At 19.9% G+C, this 17,933-nt stretch overlaps 1 protein-coding gene across 1 annotated transcript in view; it reads right to left on the reverse strand.

Moving 5' to 3' along the window:
- Positions 1–9,772, reverse strand: part of amon (prohormone processing protease amontillado) — a 39,510-nt gene extending 29,738 nt beyond the window's left edge. Inside the window, exons 1-4 of the mRNA XM_011502859.1 lie at positions 9,343–9,772; positions 5,559–5,663; positions 3,181–3,454; positions 1,330–1,367 (exon numbers count right to left, since the gene is read on the reverse strand). Of these exons, the coding sequence (XP_011501161.1) occupies positions 1,330–1,367; positions 3,181–3,454; positions 5,559–5,663; positions 9,343–9,663 (738 nt within the window). The 5' untranslated portion in view covers positions 9,664–9,772. The remainder of the gene's footprint in view (positions 1–1,329; positions 1,368–3,180; positions 3,455–5,558; positions 5,664–9,342) is intronic.
- Positions 9,773–17,933: the final 8,161 nt, after the last annotated feature.

The following is a 17,933-nucleotide window of genomic DNA, read 5'->3' on the forward strand; positions in this document are numbered from 1 at the left end:
GATAATATTCAATAGATTATAACCTGCTTCATTCATAGTAAATATATTTCAACACCACAAGATTATCAAGAAATATAAAGTTCGTCTGTAATTCACCCTTTTGTAAATTAATTCAAATAAACAGAAATAATAAAGACATGTGTTAATTATTAATCAGTGCATTCACCCTTTACTTGCCCGGCAACCCCACACAACATCTAGTGGGTTTTTTGTTCTAAGTTAATTATTGCACGTTTGGCTGACGAGTTAAATTGTGGGATTATTTTCCGAACATTAGTAATAAATAATAAATTTTCTTCTAATCCTATTTTTCATATCTTATTTCATCTTTACTTCAACGTTGCTTATATTTAATGATGCATTTATTTATAGCTCTACTATTCAAAATATTTCTCATTATTTCACAAATTTATTAAATATAAGATTATTTTATATTCTTAATTATAAATTAAATTTATCAAATGTAATTAGATATAGATTTTATTATACTAAATGACGTATTCAATTTATGCAAAATATCTATTTTATGTAAATTCATTAAAAGAAAACATTATGTATATGTTATAAATCAAAATAAATATTATTATTTTTTAATAAGATTTTTATATTTTATTGTCTAAAATAAATAGTTTAATATAAAAATATAAATAAGAAAAATTTAGTATTAAATTCAGATGAAAAAAAAAATATATATAATATGTAGAAATTACTTATATAAAATAATTATATTAATTAATATTAAAAATAAGTAAGTCAAATTTAAATTGACATATTAGATTAAAAAATTATGAATTCTAAGTAAAAGTTATTTTATATGAATATGAAGAAACCTTAAGAAAAATATTACAATAAAAAAATATATAAGTATTTAAATTTCAAATTTAATTTTACAAAAATTTAGTAATCTGATTAGATACATAAAATTCGTCAACAGTGCTATTTTTAATTATTTTTAAATAAATTAATATATTTTAATACGATTAAAAATTTTTAATATACAAATTATTAGTTATTCTTAAATTTCTCTCAATTAGTATATAAATTTTGTTTTCGATTTTTAACTTATTTGACTTTTTGAATATGTAATTATCATATAATACGAAACAATTTAAATATAGAATAATATGTAAGTATAATATCAAATCATACAATATATAAAGTAACTGATATCTTATAACCAAGCAATTTATAAATTCAGAATAATCTGAGAAAATAATAATTTTATTACTTTACATAAATAAATTTTCAAAATACATAATCAAACAAAAGATATACACTATTTTAACATCTTTACAATAAACATATTGACAACTAACGAATAATACTTACATAATTATACATCAAATCAGCGTGCATATAATCGACTCCTAAAATGATAGAAAAATAATGTTCTTATTTATATAATAAATATTCTTAAAATCTTATTCCTATCATACATCTTGAAATCTACAATAACTAGAAAAAACATAAATAAGTAAGCCTTCAGGCTTTTCAACATTAATTTGTATTATATATTTATTATAGATAAACTTATGATAACGAATATAATTTAATAATTCAAAAATATTTACAAATATTAAAGACCGAGTAACTTTTCAAATGTAAGAAAAAATTGAGTTCTTAAATAACTAATACCCAATGGACTATGATGAATATTACACATAAAAATAAGAAGTCTTTTTCAGCTAAATTTAAATGAAATCATTTCTAAAAAAATAGAATTATTCTTTTTAACAAATAATAAATTATTATTATTTACTTAGTTATATTTTATTTGTATTTCGTTTAATTAATGAAATTATTTTTTCAGCTAGGAACAGCAAGATATTAATTATCATTAAAAGATTTTAAAATATATCATTTTAGTAATAATAAGTAATAATCAGCTATATCAATACATATGTGGGAGTGTGCGTGTGCTTGCGTGCGTACGACTGTGCGCGCGTGTTGCTCGTGACTCTGTTATAGCACAAACATTTACATTCCTATATAATTTATTTATGCAAATTTACTATTGATATACATATCAACATTTTTAACCATGAATAATCAATTACCAGAAAATTTTAATAATTTAAATAAATTACAATCATTTAAATAAGTGAATAGTTATGGGATAATGGTAATAATGTTTGTATGTAGTTTAATAACAAATTTTATATTAGTTAAAAAGAAAATAACTTTAAAAATGAAATATTTTCGAATAATTGTATACTGTATGCAATATATTTATAACCAGTTATATTATGAATAAAATAAAATTTTTTGATAACCTAGTGCTGTACAAAATAATTTAATTACTTATAATTTTATCTTTAAATGAATTAATTAAAATAATTAATTCTATGGGGTTTTAATTAACTAAATTATCAATAATAAAATATTGATATATTGAGAAAATAAAATAATACATTTCACTACTGTATATCCGTAATAGTACAATTTGCTTATAAGTAATTCATTGACGAATTGCCATTTATCAGATAATTTATAAGAATCACATCAATAAATAATTATATTCGTAAGTATTAAATTTTTGTTTATTATAATATTTAATTAAAAATTTATAATAAACTTAAATTCCTTCTTTATTAAAAATTGAAAGACTTCTACTTAATATATTGAAAATAATTTCAGTATTACTTTTTTTGAAAATTTTCAACATTTTAGGTAAACGTTTTCAAATTCACATATAAATTCTAATTTTATAATTGCTGAAATTTTATAATATTACAATTCAGTTATGTGCAAAAATTCAAATATATAGTTTAGTAGGTAAGAATTTTATGATTAACAGTTTATTTTAAATATTATTTAATATAATAGTAATTTTTACATGTTCCTTCTACTAGTATTAATGTTGCAGCTTTTATTTTAAGATTTTAGCCTTAAATATGATATTAAAATATAAGATTAAATTGTATTCATCATAAAAATAATAAATTTTAAATCAATGTATGTATCAATGCTGTAAAATGTAATATTATTTTATGTATAATAATTTATATTATAATTAAAATATAGTAATATATATATAAATTATAAATTCAACCTGATAAATAAAAAATTTATGTAGAATTAAATGTTAAATAGTTCTAGATAAACCATGGTTTTGGAGTTAAACAAATTATATAAATACTTCAAATAGAACACAACAGTGAATCATAAAAAGAAATTCACCATCGTCCATGATGGCTGTCGTGACATTTTTGCCTGTATATCCTTGAGCCCAGGCGGCCTCTACATTTAGATCAAGCTTTGGTTTACCTCCATTTTGACCTGTATTTTTTAAATACCATTGATACTGAAAATAAGGATCTGTGGGGTCCCGACTCACTGAATCACCGTCTGCGTTCTTGATATCATTCAACAATGGAATCATTTTGTCTACCTTTAAAGGTTTGTATCCCCTCTTCACTCGCTTAAAACCCGACTGCTGAATCGCAGTATGTATCTAAATATATAAAAAGTAGTATAAATTAAGATTAATTAATTTAATTAAATTATAAATATATTAGACAATTTCAATAACATAAACATATACATAGTAGCAATTCAGACCATTATTTTTTCATTAAAAATAATGCTTACATATTAAGGTTATAAATTTATTTATCTTATTAGAAATATTCCATTATTATTATATATCTATTACAAATTTTTATAACATAATTCAATTTTTCACTTTCATATAGCTCTAATAGATTATCTAGATTCAAACAATAATGCAAATCATAAAAGTGCTTACAAACTTGGTATTAATTATTTAAAAAGTAATCTTATAATTATTTATTAAATATATTATATAATATAAAGTATTCAATATATAAAATAATATATGTAATATAAATTAAATAAGCTAAAATGATACATTTCTTTTTTATTTCTATTTAAACAATAAGAGTAAAACGAATTTAAATTAATATATGTGCTTAATTAATAATACTTTCCTTAATCTTATAATATTAACAAACAAATTTTTTTTATAAATTAAACATTACATTACGAAAACACATCTCACTTTTTATTAGGTAAAACGAAAACTTATTATAGTTTATGAATTGAATAGATTTTATAAAAGATTTTCATAAAAATATGTAAATATAATTTAATATCTTTGCATAAAAACTATATATAAAATAAATTAATCAACTTATATAATATGTTTTTAATTTAATTTATTAATTTTTTAATTTATTAATCAACTTATATAATTTCAGCTACATATATGTAATATGTAAAATATCGATGATGCTATTAAAATAATTTAATACACTATTATCAAAATACATAGATTTAATGATTATAAATATTCACCACAATAATTTTAATACTAAATTTAATAAATGTTATATTTTTTATATAAAATGAATTAGTTTATTATTTAGCACGGAATAAATATATAAAAAAAATATTATTGAATATTTTCAAAATAAATTATAATATTTTACAATTTTTATATGAAGTACCTATTTTCGACTATTATTACGTATTTTTATATATAACTATACATATAACTATAATAATTTTTTATTATCTTTACAGGATATCGGAAAAATGTTATTTTCCAAACAGTAAGATAATAATTTTCTATTGTTAGTACTTTTAGTTCAATATGAATTATTTCTTACTTATATAAATTTAAAAAGCAAAAGGTAGATTTGTAGTAGTTTGTAATCTTAAGAATCATTCCAAAATTGTGTTTGAATCGAATCATCTTATGCCATATTTGCTTGTGTAATTGAAGATAAGGAAATACTTATTAAATATTTTTCAGGTTCGGCAATAAAATTTATATTTCAAACAGGTTTTTTATTTTCCATTATTATCTGAATTAACTTTTATTTGAAATATAAAAAATTTAATTTGTAATCTTTTAGTCATTCAATTTAAATCATGCCATTTGTTGAATAACTAGATAAAAAACTTAATTTTTCTCAAATACAAATAAAAAACTGAACTTAATAAACACAATAAGAAAAATTATTATCCCAACGTTTCGTTTTTGTATAAACATAGGTAATTTTATTCTTCTAAGTTATTATTTTGAAAAATATTATATCCTTATAAATATCTTTGACATGACAAATTTAATGCTTAATCCGGGTTTATACGATGCTGACAATGCAATATTTAAAACTATAATTACTTATAGAAAAATAAAATTAAATATAATCAATATTTAAAAATAATCTCTTTTTAGATTTACATCAATATAAAAACTATAAATTTTTTAATTAAATATTTAAATTTTTATAACTTTTTAAAAAATTTATTCAATTGTTGTAGTATTTCATTGTCAGTATAATAAATAACAATTCAAAATATTAAAAAAAAAATTCAATACAAAAAAAGAAGTGTGAGCAATATCAAAATTTGTATATAACATAGAATTTAGTATATTTATATTGTTAAGAAAATTAAAGAAAAAAGATGAAACATTACTCTTATGTAAATAATTTCAGTTAAAAATATATTTATGTTCAATCATAAAATATATTATAAAAAAATTTTCTATGGTATAAAAATTATTTATTATAATAATAACATTCTCGTACCATTGGATCTACCTTTAATCTTCGCACATGAGGTATGGATCTTCTGTTTCTTACATTAGGTAAGGCCCTATGCACAAAATGAAATTCTGTTTGACTTCCTAAAACCTGTAAAAATGCATATTATTTATTTTTTATGAAAACTATATTAATTTTAAAAACATACATGAAAGTAAACTATTGTAAATCTTGTATATATAATTTCGACTAAAAACTTTTTTTTCTTTTCATCTTACTACATATGTTATATTTCATCATAAAATGAATATATTTTTTATGCATATAAACTTTTACAATTTTTTGCTTATAAGAAAAATACAAATATAGATTGAATTAAAAATGAAATATGTATTAATAGATTATTAAATTCTATTTATAAAAATGTTTAGCTACTTTTTAATTGGCGTTCATTTTAAGTAAATGTTTGTAAGTAAAAATATATTTGAGTACTACAAAGAATCTCAAAGAAAAATTGTACAAATTTTTCATTTTAAAGCAATTAATCGTTTTAGTGTGCATTATTAGTATTTATACAAAACACACCTAGCCATTATATCAATACTACATAAAAGTTAACATATAAGTTTACTTTAACAATTAAAAAAATTTTTTTTAATTTTTATAAGTATTTGAACATATAAGTTTTTTTAACGTATGTATTACATGCATGTCATATATATGCATTTAGCAAATATAATCGTATAGCGATTACTTCATTTAACTGTACAGATATTTACTACAAGATATATACTATGTAGATATTTTAATTTCATTATGTATTTTATGTATCGAATTAGAATAATAATAAATCCTACTTTTACTAATATTTGATAGATTATATATCGATTGTTTAACTCATAAAAATTTTGAATTATGTTAAAAATCTTATAGTCGTTAGATTCCTTCTTACAGACCTTTAAGATTAAGCATAAGAATACGTCTTTTATAAATTTTTGAACATATGTTTTATCATGATATCAAAAGAAATGGATTAATTAAAATTTAATCTTATCATCTGAGGTACTACTAATTATAAAAAAATCGAACATAATGTATTAATAAACTTATATAAAATTAATATTTATTTATAAAAATTTTTTTTTAATTTTAAATCTCTGTTTTTAGTTTTTTAGAAAAATTATTTGATAGCAAATCTCTAAAAATTACTGTCCTGTTATCATGAAATAAAAATATAAAAATATAAAAGGAATTACTAATTTTATTACTACAATTTAAGATATATTATATATTTTATTTTTATGTTAATTTTGATTAAATGATTTTTTATACTAATTTTATGAAAAATCAATTAATAAAATATTTATATGTTATTAAAAAAATTTTGTTAGCATTCAAATGTTTAGAGTACAAAGTTGTTTCTATTAATTTAATTTGTATATTTATATATATTCTAATAAATTACAATATAAAAATCATAAATGTATATAATGAAATAGTGCTTCGATTCGTTTATAGTTTTTTTATGCAGAAAAACGGATTCAATTAAAAGTTATTTGTTAAGATCAATACTATTCTATTATTTTGTTCACTGTTTATTAAAGAACAGTTTATTAATTAATAATAAACGATTACTTTATTAAAAGAAGAAAAGGCTAAATATATTGGTAATGTTACGGATTTTAGTTTAATTAAATTTAAGTTTATTAAAAAGAATTTAATTCCCAAATACATACACCCTCTCTCAGTCAATTGTTGACTCATCCACATACACGCGCAGGCACACGCGCGCCCAAACATTCACTATAAGCTTTTAAGCTTCTAAAAAAGTTTTTAAAAAAAATTAATTTCAATTCTGTTTACGTATTATTTATTGACAACAAAAAAAAAACAAATGGAAATAATAGAGTTCGATTCAATATTCCTGGTTTTTGCATCATTAGTTTTATATAAGTAATAAAAAAGCCTAATAATTCTAAATGGTCAAATAATTTTAATTTGCAAGACACGATTGGTTTTTATAACTTGATTTTAAATAAAACAGCATAATAAAACAGCTACTTTTATCAGATATTAATAGATTCCATTGAATTTATAAAATTTTATTTTATCTTTAATTAAAAGTATGAAGCAAAAGTATCTTGTAGTATAACTTATGAAATATTGTATTAATTGTAATTACATAATATTTTTATCATTTTTACTTTCATCAAGAAATGATTTAAATAAAAGTCCTTCGCTGACGCATAGTCTACATATGAACATCGTTGAATTTTACCAAGTATAAATATTTTTAAACATTGTAATGGATTAAAAATAAAGTTACTTTGTTACCTATATTACCGAAATAAGAAAGTTTTTCAATTTTAATTATATTAATGAACTAATTTTTGATATTTTCAATTTAATTGTTATTTTTTTAAAATTTGTATGTATTTTGCAATATATATCTATTCTATAATAAAATCTAATGCAATATATATCAAATTCTATATTTCTAAAATATGACAATACTCAAAGATATTTATTGTTACGTGTTTATATTTATAATAATTTTAATGAATATCTGTTCTTTTAACTGCATCCAAATAATTATGTGAAAATAATGATAAAAGTTATGAATATAAATTAATTAAGTAATATTGCTAACTTAAACTAATTAGTAATTATAATTGTTAACAAACGAGTAAATTCAGTTCTAATTGTTATGATTATATTTTTTTATTTATTTAATTATGGAATATAAAAGACCAGTGTCAAAAATTGTAATAATTTTTCATAACATGATATTATGATATTAATTTCATAATTTCAGTGATTTTTTATTCCAATAATTTATTAATAGGTTTTTGTATTATTTCTCAAAGCCATCACATCGATTGATCAATAAATCCTATACTATTATGTTCGCTATCGTGTTAGTAATAATCATCTGTAATTATTGTTTGATTGATAATCTTGTGAAGGTTTTATATTATTGTAAAAGTTTAATAAAATAAGCATTTTTACAAAATGCTGTTTATAATATTAATATATAAATTTAATAGATCATGAAATTTGAATAATTTGTACTCTAATTAAAAACGAATCCATTATATATTTAAATTAATATTTATAGATTTACAAAACTATTTTATTTAAATGCTATAGGAATTATGATTCAATTCTTTATACCAGTTGAAAGTTCTGTTTTAAATAATACATCCATCACTTTATCTCGTATTATATATTTAAATATTTAATCATATGTGCCCATTCCCAATTTAACATAATAAAATTTTTTGGCATTATCTTATATCTACTTGATTAACACTAAATATCACAAAAATTTTCAAAATATTATGCATATTTCCTTAAGAGCCTTAGAAAGTTAGAAACCAACCAGGTATGTATAATATGAGTTGTAAAATTAATTATTTTATAGCTTATGTTTATTTATTTATAATGAATTTCTACTTATGCAACAGTTAGTGTTTCTTTCTTAATAAAATTAAAAATATAAAATACGATTAAATTTTTTTAATTGAAATCAATCATATAATAATTAAAAAATAAGAAAGCAAAAATATAGAATTATTTTTATTCTTAGAATAAAATATGGATAAAAATAAAAATCACAAAGCAATATATTTGTACTTTATATTTTTAATACATATTATTTAATTATTTTTAGCTATTAATTACAAATAAGTTTCATTTATAGTACATCACATATTATGTACATTTTGTAATGAAAATATACGATAAATTTGTATATGATTTATTTTTATTTATTTTTAAATATCTTTAATTTTTGAAAGATCATAAAAAGTAAGATAAAAATATTTACCGAGCCAAGATTGACGAATCCATTTCTGTAAGCGATTTGGTCAACCAGATGTCTAGCTGAAGGTTCTCTCATCCTTACAAGGAAGCTGTTGGTAAAAATCTCGGCCCGAACTTCCGTCAATCCACGGTTCATTGTTTGTAACAGTACTAAAAGAAACCCAAAAGTAAAAAATATCGATCTGCGATGCTGTCTTTTCGACGTTATTTTGTTCATCTTTGCATCGCTTTCATTCAACCTGGTGAAACAGTATCGATGGTATACATTTCGGCATATTATTCGTGCTAACACCGTTGAAAAAACGGGCACACGTGCACTAGCCATTACTGGTTGTCCCTGGCAGGAAGTCGACTGACGTTGATGTCGAGTTTCACCGTCCTTACCGTTCGTGTAAATGCTTACCTCCCTCTACCACCACCCTCTCCCACCCGGACACAGCTGAGAAAACCAGTTCGATTTTTCGTTTATCTTTCTCTCTTATCCTATATCCTTTTTGCTCTTACATTCACCCTCTTGTATTTACTCTGCAGGTTAAGCTTTAATCAATTGTTAGCTTTTCTTTCATACGAAATAGTACGTCTATCTATATTCTATCATCTTGTCCATAATAGTTTCATGCATTTTTGTTGTTGTAGCATAAATATTTTTATTTCAGTAAATTATCTAAAACTTGTATTTGAAATATTTCAAATGATTTAAAAAATATAAAACAACAAAGTGTAAAATATAAGAAACAATGAATGAGCGTAATATTGTTCCCGTTCTGCGCATATAAATTTGCTGCGCAGCTACGCAAAAGTTTTCCCTAATCATAATTAGCCTCAGATATTTTCATTTTATTTTTGATACTTTTCATTGACTAATACTATTTCAATATATTGATTTTCATCATCTTCCATTTCTATCAATAAAAAAAATAAAGACGATCCATTTTTTAAATTTTCTGTCTTCAAATATCTCCACTTATATCACATATTCTGTTCTTTATATATCATTCTATTGATGTATATTTACTTAAATACTAAGAAAATATTTGCATACGTAAATAAAGAATTTATTTTTAAAATTATAGCACAAAAATGTAACCATGATATATAAACTAAATTTACAATCAACTACATTGCTTGATAAAAGATAGAATGAATCATAAAAGCAGTTATTCAAACTTATATTGAAAAATGAAAAAAATAAGTATAGATTAAATATTATACAGAAGCGAGTTGAAAATAGAAATGCTATTATTTGTTGACATCAATTTTTTTTCAAATGAAAATTATACTCACTTGTTGAATAATGAAGCTGAAAGAAGGTTTTAAATATATTAAAACAGTAAATGTGTATACCGGTATTTTTATATACAAAATTCTATATTAATTAAATTAATTTTAATAATCATATGAATATTAATTACTAAAAAATATTATTAATTATTCCACCATTAATACATTTTTTCATCCAACTTTTGTTTTGTAAATAATTCATTATTTAATTATTATTTGATAAATTTTATTTGACAATAAAACATTACTTAAAATATATTTATATTTTATATTCACAAAATATTTAAATGAATAAAATAATATATAAATGTTAATGAAAATATACTTTTACACAAAAATTACTAAATTGTTAACTTACTTGCATTCTATATTTTCTTACATTTATTAAATTATTATAATAAAATCTCCTATTGATACTAAAATTATGTATTACAGTTTAAAATACTATAGAACATGAATGGATTCATATTAAAATAACAATCAAACGCAAGATGATGCATTATAACGATTTATGTATCTAATGTAACAACAAAAATTAATATGCGTCATTAATCCTAACATCAACTTAAGAACTAATATCAAGCTACGTCATAAACCATATCGATTGCCAATATTGTACGATGGTAAAATGCACACATAATATATGTAGAAGTGTTCCAGTAGAAAATATATATGAGACTCAGTTATATAGTGCAATAAAGAATATTTATTAGTATAGTAATAGAATACCAATAAGACAGGATTTCTTTGCATATATTTTTTGTTTATACATTTATAATTTTTTTTAGCTGATTATAGTAGTTATAAAAATTTGTAATAACATATAAATGAACTAATCTTGTAAATGTTAACGTGAAGCTTAAATCTGAATATATTAATAACTATCATTTTAATTTTAATGAACTAATATTAACAGTATTCAAATTTGTATAATCCATATATTTCAAGATATATTTTAAGAAAGAAACAAAGAAAAAAGCATTATTACCTCGTTTATGAGAACAACAATTACACAATTACTAATATATTGATATATACGTATGCTTATAAATATTCCAATGTAATAAATATTCGAATATTCCATATGTATATATATATATATATATATATATATATATTAAATTAAAAACAAAAGCATTAAAATTTCAAATAGTCCCATTATTTATTTATTTACAAATATGAAAGAGATGTGTTTAATTAATTTTACAATTCATTTAATTTTTTAAAATCGAATTCTTCAATAAATAACTCAATTTTGTAATTGAATAGTTTTTACTTTATAATAAGATGTAGTTTATATATATATATATATAACGTATATAAAAATTAATTATGCAGTCTAGAAAATATGAAAAACTACATCTTATTATAAAGTAAAAACTATTCAATTACAAAATTGAGTTATTTATTGAGAATTCGATTTTAAAAAATTAAATGAATTGTAAAATTAATTAAACATATCTCTTTCATATTTGTAAATAAATAAATAATGGGACTATATGGGACTGTTTGAAATTTTAATGCTTTTGTTTTTAATTTAATAATATAATTGAATTTTCAATACCTTTTTATAAAAAATTTTTTTTAATTTTTTAACTTACTATTTATACTTTTAAAGTTAATCTTTAAACGTGCATATGCGTGTGATTCTTAAAAAATTGATGCAATTTGAATTAACTTAAAATTAACTCGTAATGAATAAAAGACTTCATTTATAGTAAAGTCGGATATACTCAAAAATAAGAAGCATGAATGAGAACAATTTTTATTTTTAAAATAAAATAAACAAAAATCATTAAATATTTTTTATTAATGTATACAGACAAGTTATTAAAATTAATTTATATTTAATAAAATAATTAAAAATATAAACAATACTTAAATTCCATTTGCTGCAATTTAATTTATTTGTAAATGGAATTTAAATTAGTTTTACTCAGATTACTCCGAATAAAATAGAGTTTAAAAAATAAATTGATATTATTCCTATATTAAAAGGGCATATTAATTGAAAATTAAAATATCAAATAAAAATATGGTCTTACATTTCTTTTTCTTAATAAAATTGCTCTTTTATTTTTTTTTTATCTGAACTCAATAATAACCAGGCTGTTAGAGGGAGCAGTTATGATAAAACATGAACGTAACTTAATTCTCTATACTATATATTTTACTGGTGATTATTTAAATAAAAGATAATAATTTTGTTCCACTTTGATATATACTTTATGATATTTTAAAATATTCATTTATGCTGAATTACTTATTTGTATTCACTAAAATATAAAACAAATATTCTATAATAACAAGAAATACTAGCAGATGAACTGTTCCAGCATACTTACCATATATATATATATAATTGAAAGTGAATTAAATATATTTTATTATATTCTTATACTAAATTATTATTTTATTATTTTATAATATAATAAAATATTATTTTATTATTTCATTATACTAAAAATAATTTGATTAAAAATCGTTAATGTAACTTTAGTCACAAAAACATTAAAATCGATTGCATGTATTATGTACGTGTAATAAGCATATAACCAAAATATCAATAGTCTACAAAATTTTAGGAAAATTGTGCAAAATGAAATAAAAATGAATCTTAGAATTTCATTCCACATCTTCAATTGTCTATGATAAAAGCGTTTATTTTAAATATGTATATTAAAAATTGAAACTATGATTACAACATTTATTTTATGTAGTTTATAAATTCTATAAAAATCTTAAATAATATTTTTCTTTTAATCGTCTGAATGTTATAAATATTAGAAGAAAAATAAAAGAATATGGTACATTCTTAATTAATATTTCATAAACTCTTTGGAACCATTTTAATCTTATAATTAGATTATAATATTTTATTTACAGTTTTAAATTAATTTAGAAATGACAGGTACACCTGATTATTCATAAATATACAAATCTTAAAAATTATAAATTATTTTATACTGTATTAAATATAGATCAATAATATACCTTCAAGTAAATTACGTAATAATGAAATCATTTCTACCTAAGAATTAAGAAAAATATGTACTATAAATTACACATCTTTTTCAAATTTTCTAAAAAGTGTATAGTGAAATCCAAGTATTTATAAGATAAAAATCGAATTATCAAAATCGAGTTACTAAAAATCGAATATATCAAAATTTTTAAAAAGTTTTGAAAATTAAACGGTAATAGTTATAATTACCTATCTTCAATTTATCTTTGCATAAATTTATAAAGAATTTATATTAAAATAATATTAAGTGAACTATAATGTATGCATGTATGTATGTATGTATGCATGCATGTATGCATGTATGTAACCATAAAGGATAAATCTTAAAAATTCCAAATGAATTTAATAGATTAATAAAATATAATGTATCCTATTTTTAACTTATTCTTAAAAGAAGAAAATAAAGAAAAATTACATAACGATGACGTTTAAATTCAATAATAATTTGGATGTGAAATACAGTCTGTTTAAAACATGTCTGTTATTAAAGTAGTACTTAGAGCGTTAAATGATTTTAAATATTTAAATAATAAAAATAAGAGATTAATTAACATTTATTAATAGAATTATTAATAAAGGATCTGTTAATTTCAATAGATACTCACTCTTTGTAGGCATGACAACCTTCAAAATAATATTATAATATATATCAACGGAACAGAAATCGTATCCACTGAGCAATATATTAAATCCCAAACATAAAAATATATAAAAAATATCAACGTTGCAGTATCCGTTATAAACACATTCGCACACAAATTATATATGCAGTATTTTAGTAATATATGCATAGACACATATATAACTGAATAAGAAATAAAGCAATTCCGTAAACAATTGTATAAATCCATCTTTACTGAAGTAATTATATTTTACATTTTCATTAAAATGTTTAATCCTCTTATTTATTTTAAAATTAACTTAATTTTAAATTTTTTAAATTAGTTTCGAAAATCATTAGGTGATTCATAATATATAATTTGTATTACTACAAATAAAGCGATACTTAAATATTTGTCATATTTAAAACTTTTTCATTCATTACATATTCTTCATATTTTTAATAAAATGATATCAATCCTCGGTATACGAGATTTATTAATAAGAGGTAATTGCCAATAAAAAGTTTAACAAAAACATTTAACAATCAGCGTGGTTTACACTAACAGTGTTTAAAAAATATATATAGTTTAAGGTTTATATTATAATTTTTCATTTTAGCGAATATTTTGATATATTTTACTATTTGTATTTGTCTCTTAACTTCATTACCTCTATTCTCAAAATATTTTAATTCTATTCCAAAGCTTAATTTTTTGGATTTTTTTTTATACTTATTATATTTTTAATTATTATTCTAATTTATGATATAATATTCGACGATATAAAGCGTAATATATTTACTTTAAATGTATTTTTTATCATTTATATCTTCTAGCCCGTTTTGTTAACATATAGAAAAAAATAAACTCCTGAAAATTGTACTATTTTAAACTTATACATAAATTCACTAAGGTTTATTTTTTATTTTACTTTTGTATATACTTTTTTAATATTTTTTATTTTTATTCAAATATATAATTGGTGGTGAATAGAACTAATTATACAAACAATATATACTATAATATTAAAAATTGAATTAATATTTAAACTATATAGTTTTGTTATTTGAACAATGGGGTTTAATGTAATTGTAAATTTGATTAAATTCAACGTGTGCAAAACTTTTAACAACTAAAAAGCATCGCTAAAAATAAATACACTTGATTACAATGTTTTAAATTTTGTTGAAATTAATTCCAAACATATATAATTCATATAGGCATATGTTTTATTTGAAAAATAGATAAAAATAATTACTTATTAGCGATATTTAAAAAATTTCTTTTTTCTTGTATAATAAAAAATATTTTTGATTATTTTTTATTCTATCTCGATAATATAAATAAAAAATTGAAATTACTCGTTTTAATACTAATTTAGTTCATTTAATAATATTAAACAATTTAAAAATTTGATCTTTTTCTAGTAAATACTTTAACTACAAATATTTATTACAAATAAATGTTAACATTGAATTACAAAGCTAAATAATTAATTAATAATGATTGGATTCCAAAATAAATCCATCTTATATTAAAATGCTGAAATTGTAATAATTGATATAGATATTATATTCAGGTAATTCTTACATTTCTAAGCTCTATTTAGATTTATAAACAAGAAATTATCAATTACATACTAATGTAAAGTAAAAATACAATTTTAGAGTTAATTACTAAAATCGATGAACTATAATACTTGAAAAAATATTAATGATTTTTAATTATGATAATACAAATTTTTAAAATATATAAATTTGTTTATATATAATTATATAAATAAGAAATTACATATAATTCTTATGATAACTTTTAAGATAACTCTTAAAATTTTACTTTTATTAATTTTATACATCATAATTTTCTTTTTATACTTTTTACCAATATTTTTTCTAAAATACTAACGATTTTGTTTATAAATTTGTTGATATTAATAGATTAAATGAGCAATATATATTAAAATGACAGTTTTAGTTAATTGTCTTATAGAAATGTATATTAGTAATATGCGCATAAAGGATTTAATAAAATTTACAATCAACACTAATACAGAATCATTCCCAATAAATTTTTTTTGTAATAATGGTTAAAAATTTCTTTTTTTATATAACAATATAATTACTATATCAATATTTTTATATACACAATATATCTAGCAGTAACTATAATTTATTAATTTATTTAATATCAGGTATAATATATTATTTTTCTTTGTTTTATCAAGTTTTTTCTTTGTTTTTCTGTTTGTAACGCATAAACCCTCTTCTGTTTTAATTTAATATTTTCGCATAACTTTTTATTTTTATACTTATCACTTTATTTTATTTCTTAATTCATTTTCAATTATGAGTAAAGTTTACAATGTATGCATATCGTATGGAAAATTTACGATCAAAGCAACATCTCTTTTTTTTATTAGAATTTTCGCTCGATCATAAGCCAATTATTGTCAATATATTCGGAGTAGTGTCACTGATGAGGCATATTGGAGTAGATTTACCTTTACTAGCCTTTATTAGCCTTTGTTAGGATAATAATACTTAATTATAATTTATAGTAAAGATTATTATATGAAAAATTATATCATTACTACTTTACACATGATATTTCCATATCTATCAATAACGTAAGAATAATTTATCTTGTATATATTTGAATATTTTAACGTAATTTTATAAACTATATAATTTCACAATTTTTTATTAATTTTTCTGTTTCGTTACTTGACTTGTTATTTATATATCTATTTATTTTAAATGACGTAAAATAAAATTTATAATCTTTACCTTACATATCTTGAGAACTTAATTTTGAATCTGAGCTATTCTGACAACTTTCTTCGGTTCCTATATTTTCTCGGTTCTTTGGATTATGAACATAAATTATTTCATTTCCACAAAAGATCCACATGAATTAACCAATTATATCTACCTCAATTATTCAATATACATAATTCATTATCCATTATAATCGTAGTAATTTATCAAAATAATCAACTAATATATAGTTTGTAAACATTTTATTTTATATTGACTCATTTAACAGAATTTAAGTCTTGTATAGTCATTAAATGTCAATATTTCAATATTCAATGGATTATTCAATATATACGTACTTTTGCCAGTGTAATACATATAATTATGTATATATTTATGCCTATTGTTTATTAATTTATATACTTATATATATTTATATTTATATGTTATTTCATCTTATATTTAGATATATTTTTTCTGATTCTCTTTTTCCTTAACACCAAATGTGGGTCAATGGAACGTTAAAATTTGCTTTCGTTCTTTGAATTTGTATTATTTCTTTTATTTTTTGAATGCATAGTAATGTAATGTTAACAACATAATTTGTACGTTTTTATTCACACATTTTTTGTAAAATTATTATTAACATTTGATGTTTATTTTTAAAATTAACATTTTCGATCCATTTACTATTACCTATTGTTGAAGATTCTTTAAAACTTTTTTGTTTTGTTGAAAACTTAAACTATTACATAACGATCTCATACTTTAGTACCACAATAGTATTTTAATCTCAAATACATAGTAATTTATACGCATCAATTTGTATTTAATTATTTTCTATTTAAAAATGTTTAAATTTCGATGAAATTCTTCAAAATTTTATTTGTTTAACATACGTGTTTTTCAGTGGCTTCAATTTCTCTGTCTT

The sequence above is a fragment of the Ceratosolen solmsi genome, unplaced genomic scaffold (genome assembly GCF_000503995.2).
Source record: "Ceratosolen solmsi marchali unplaced genomic scaffold, CerSol_1.0 scaffold15, whole genome shotgun sequence".
Taxonomy (NCBI): domain Eukaryota; kingdom Metazoa; phylum Arthropoda; class Insecta; order Hymenoptera; family Agaonidae; genus Ceratosolen; species Ceratosolen solmsi.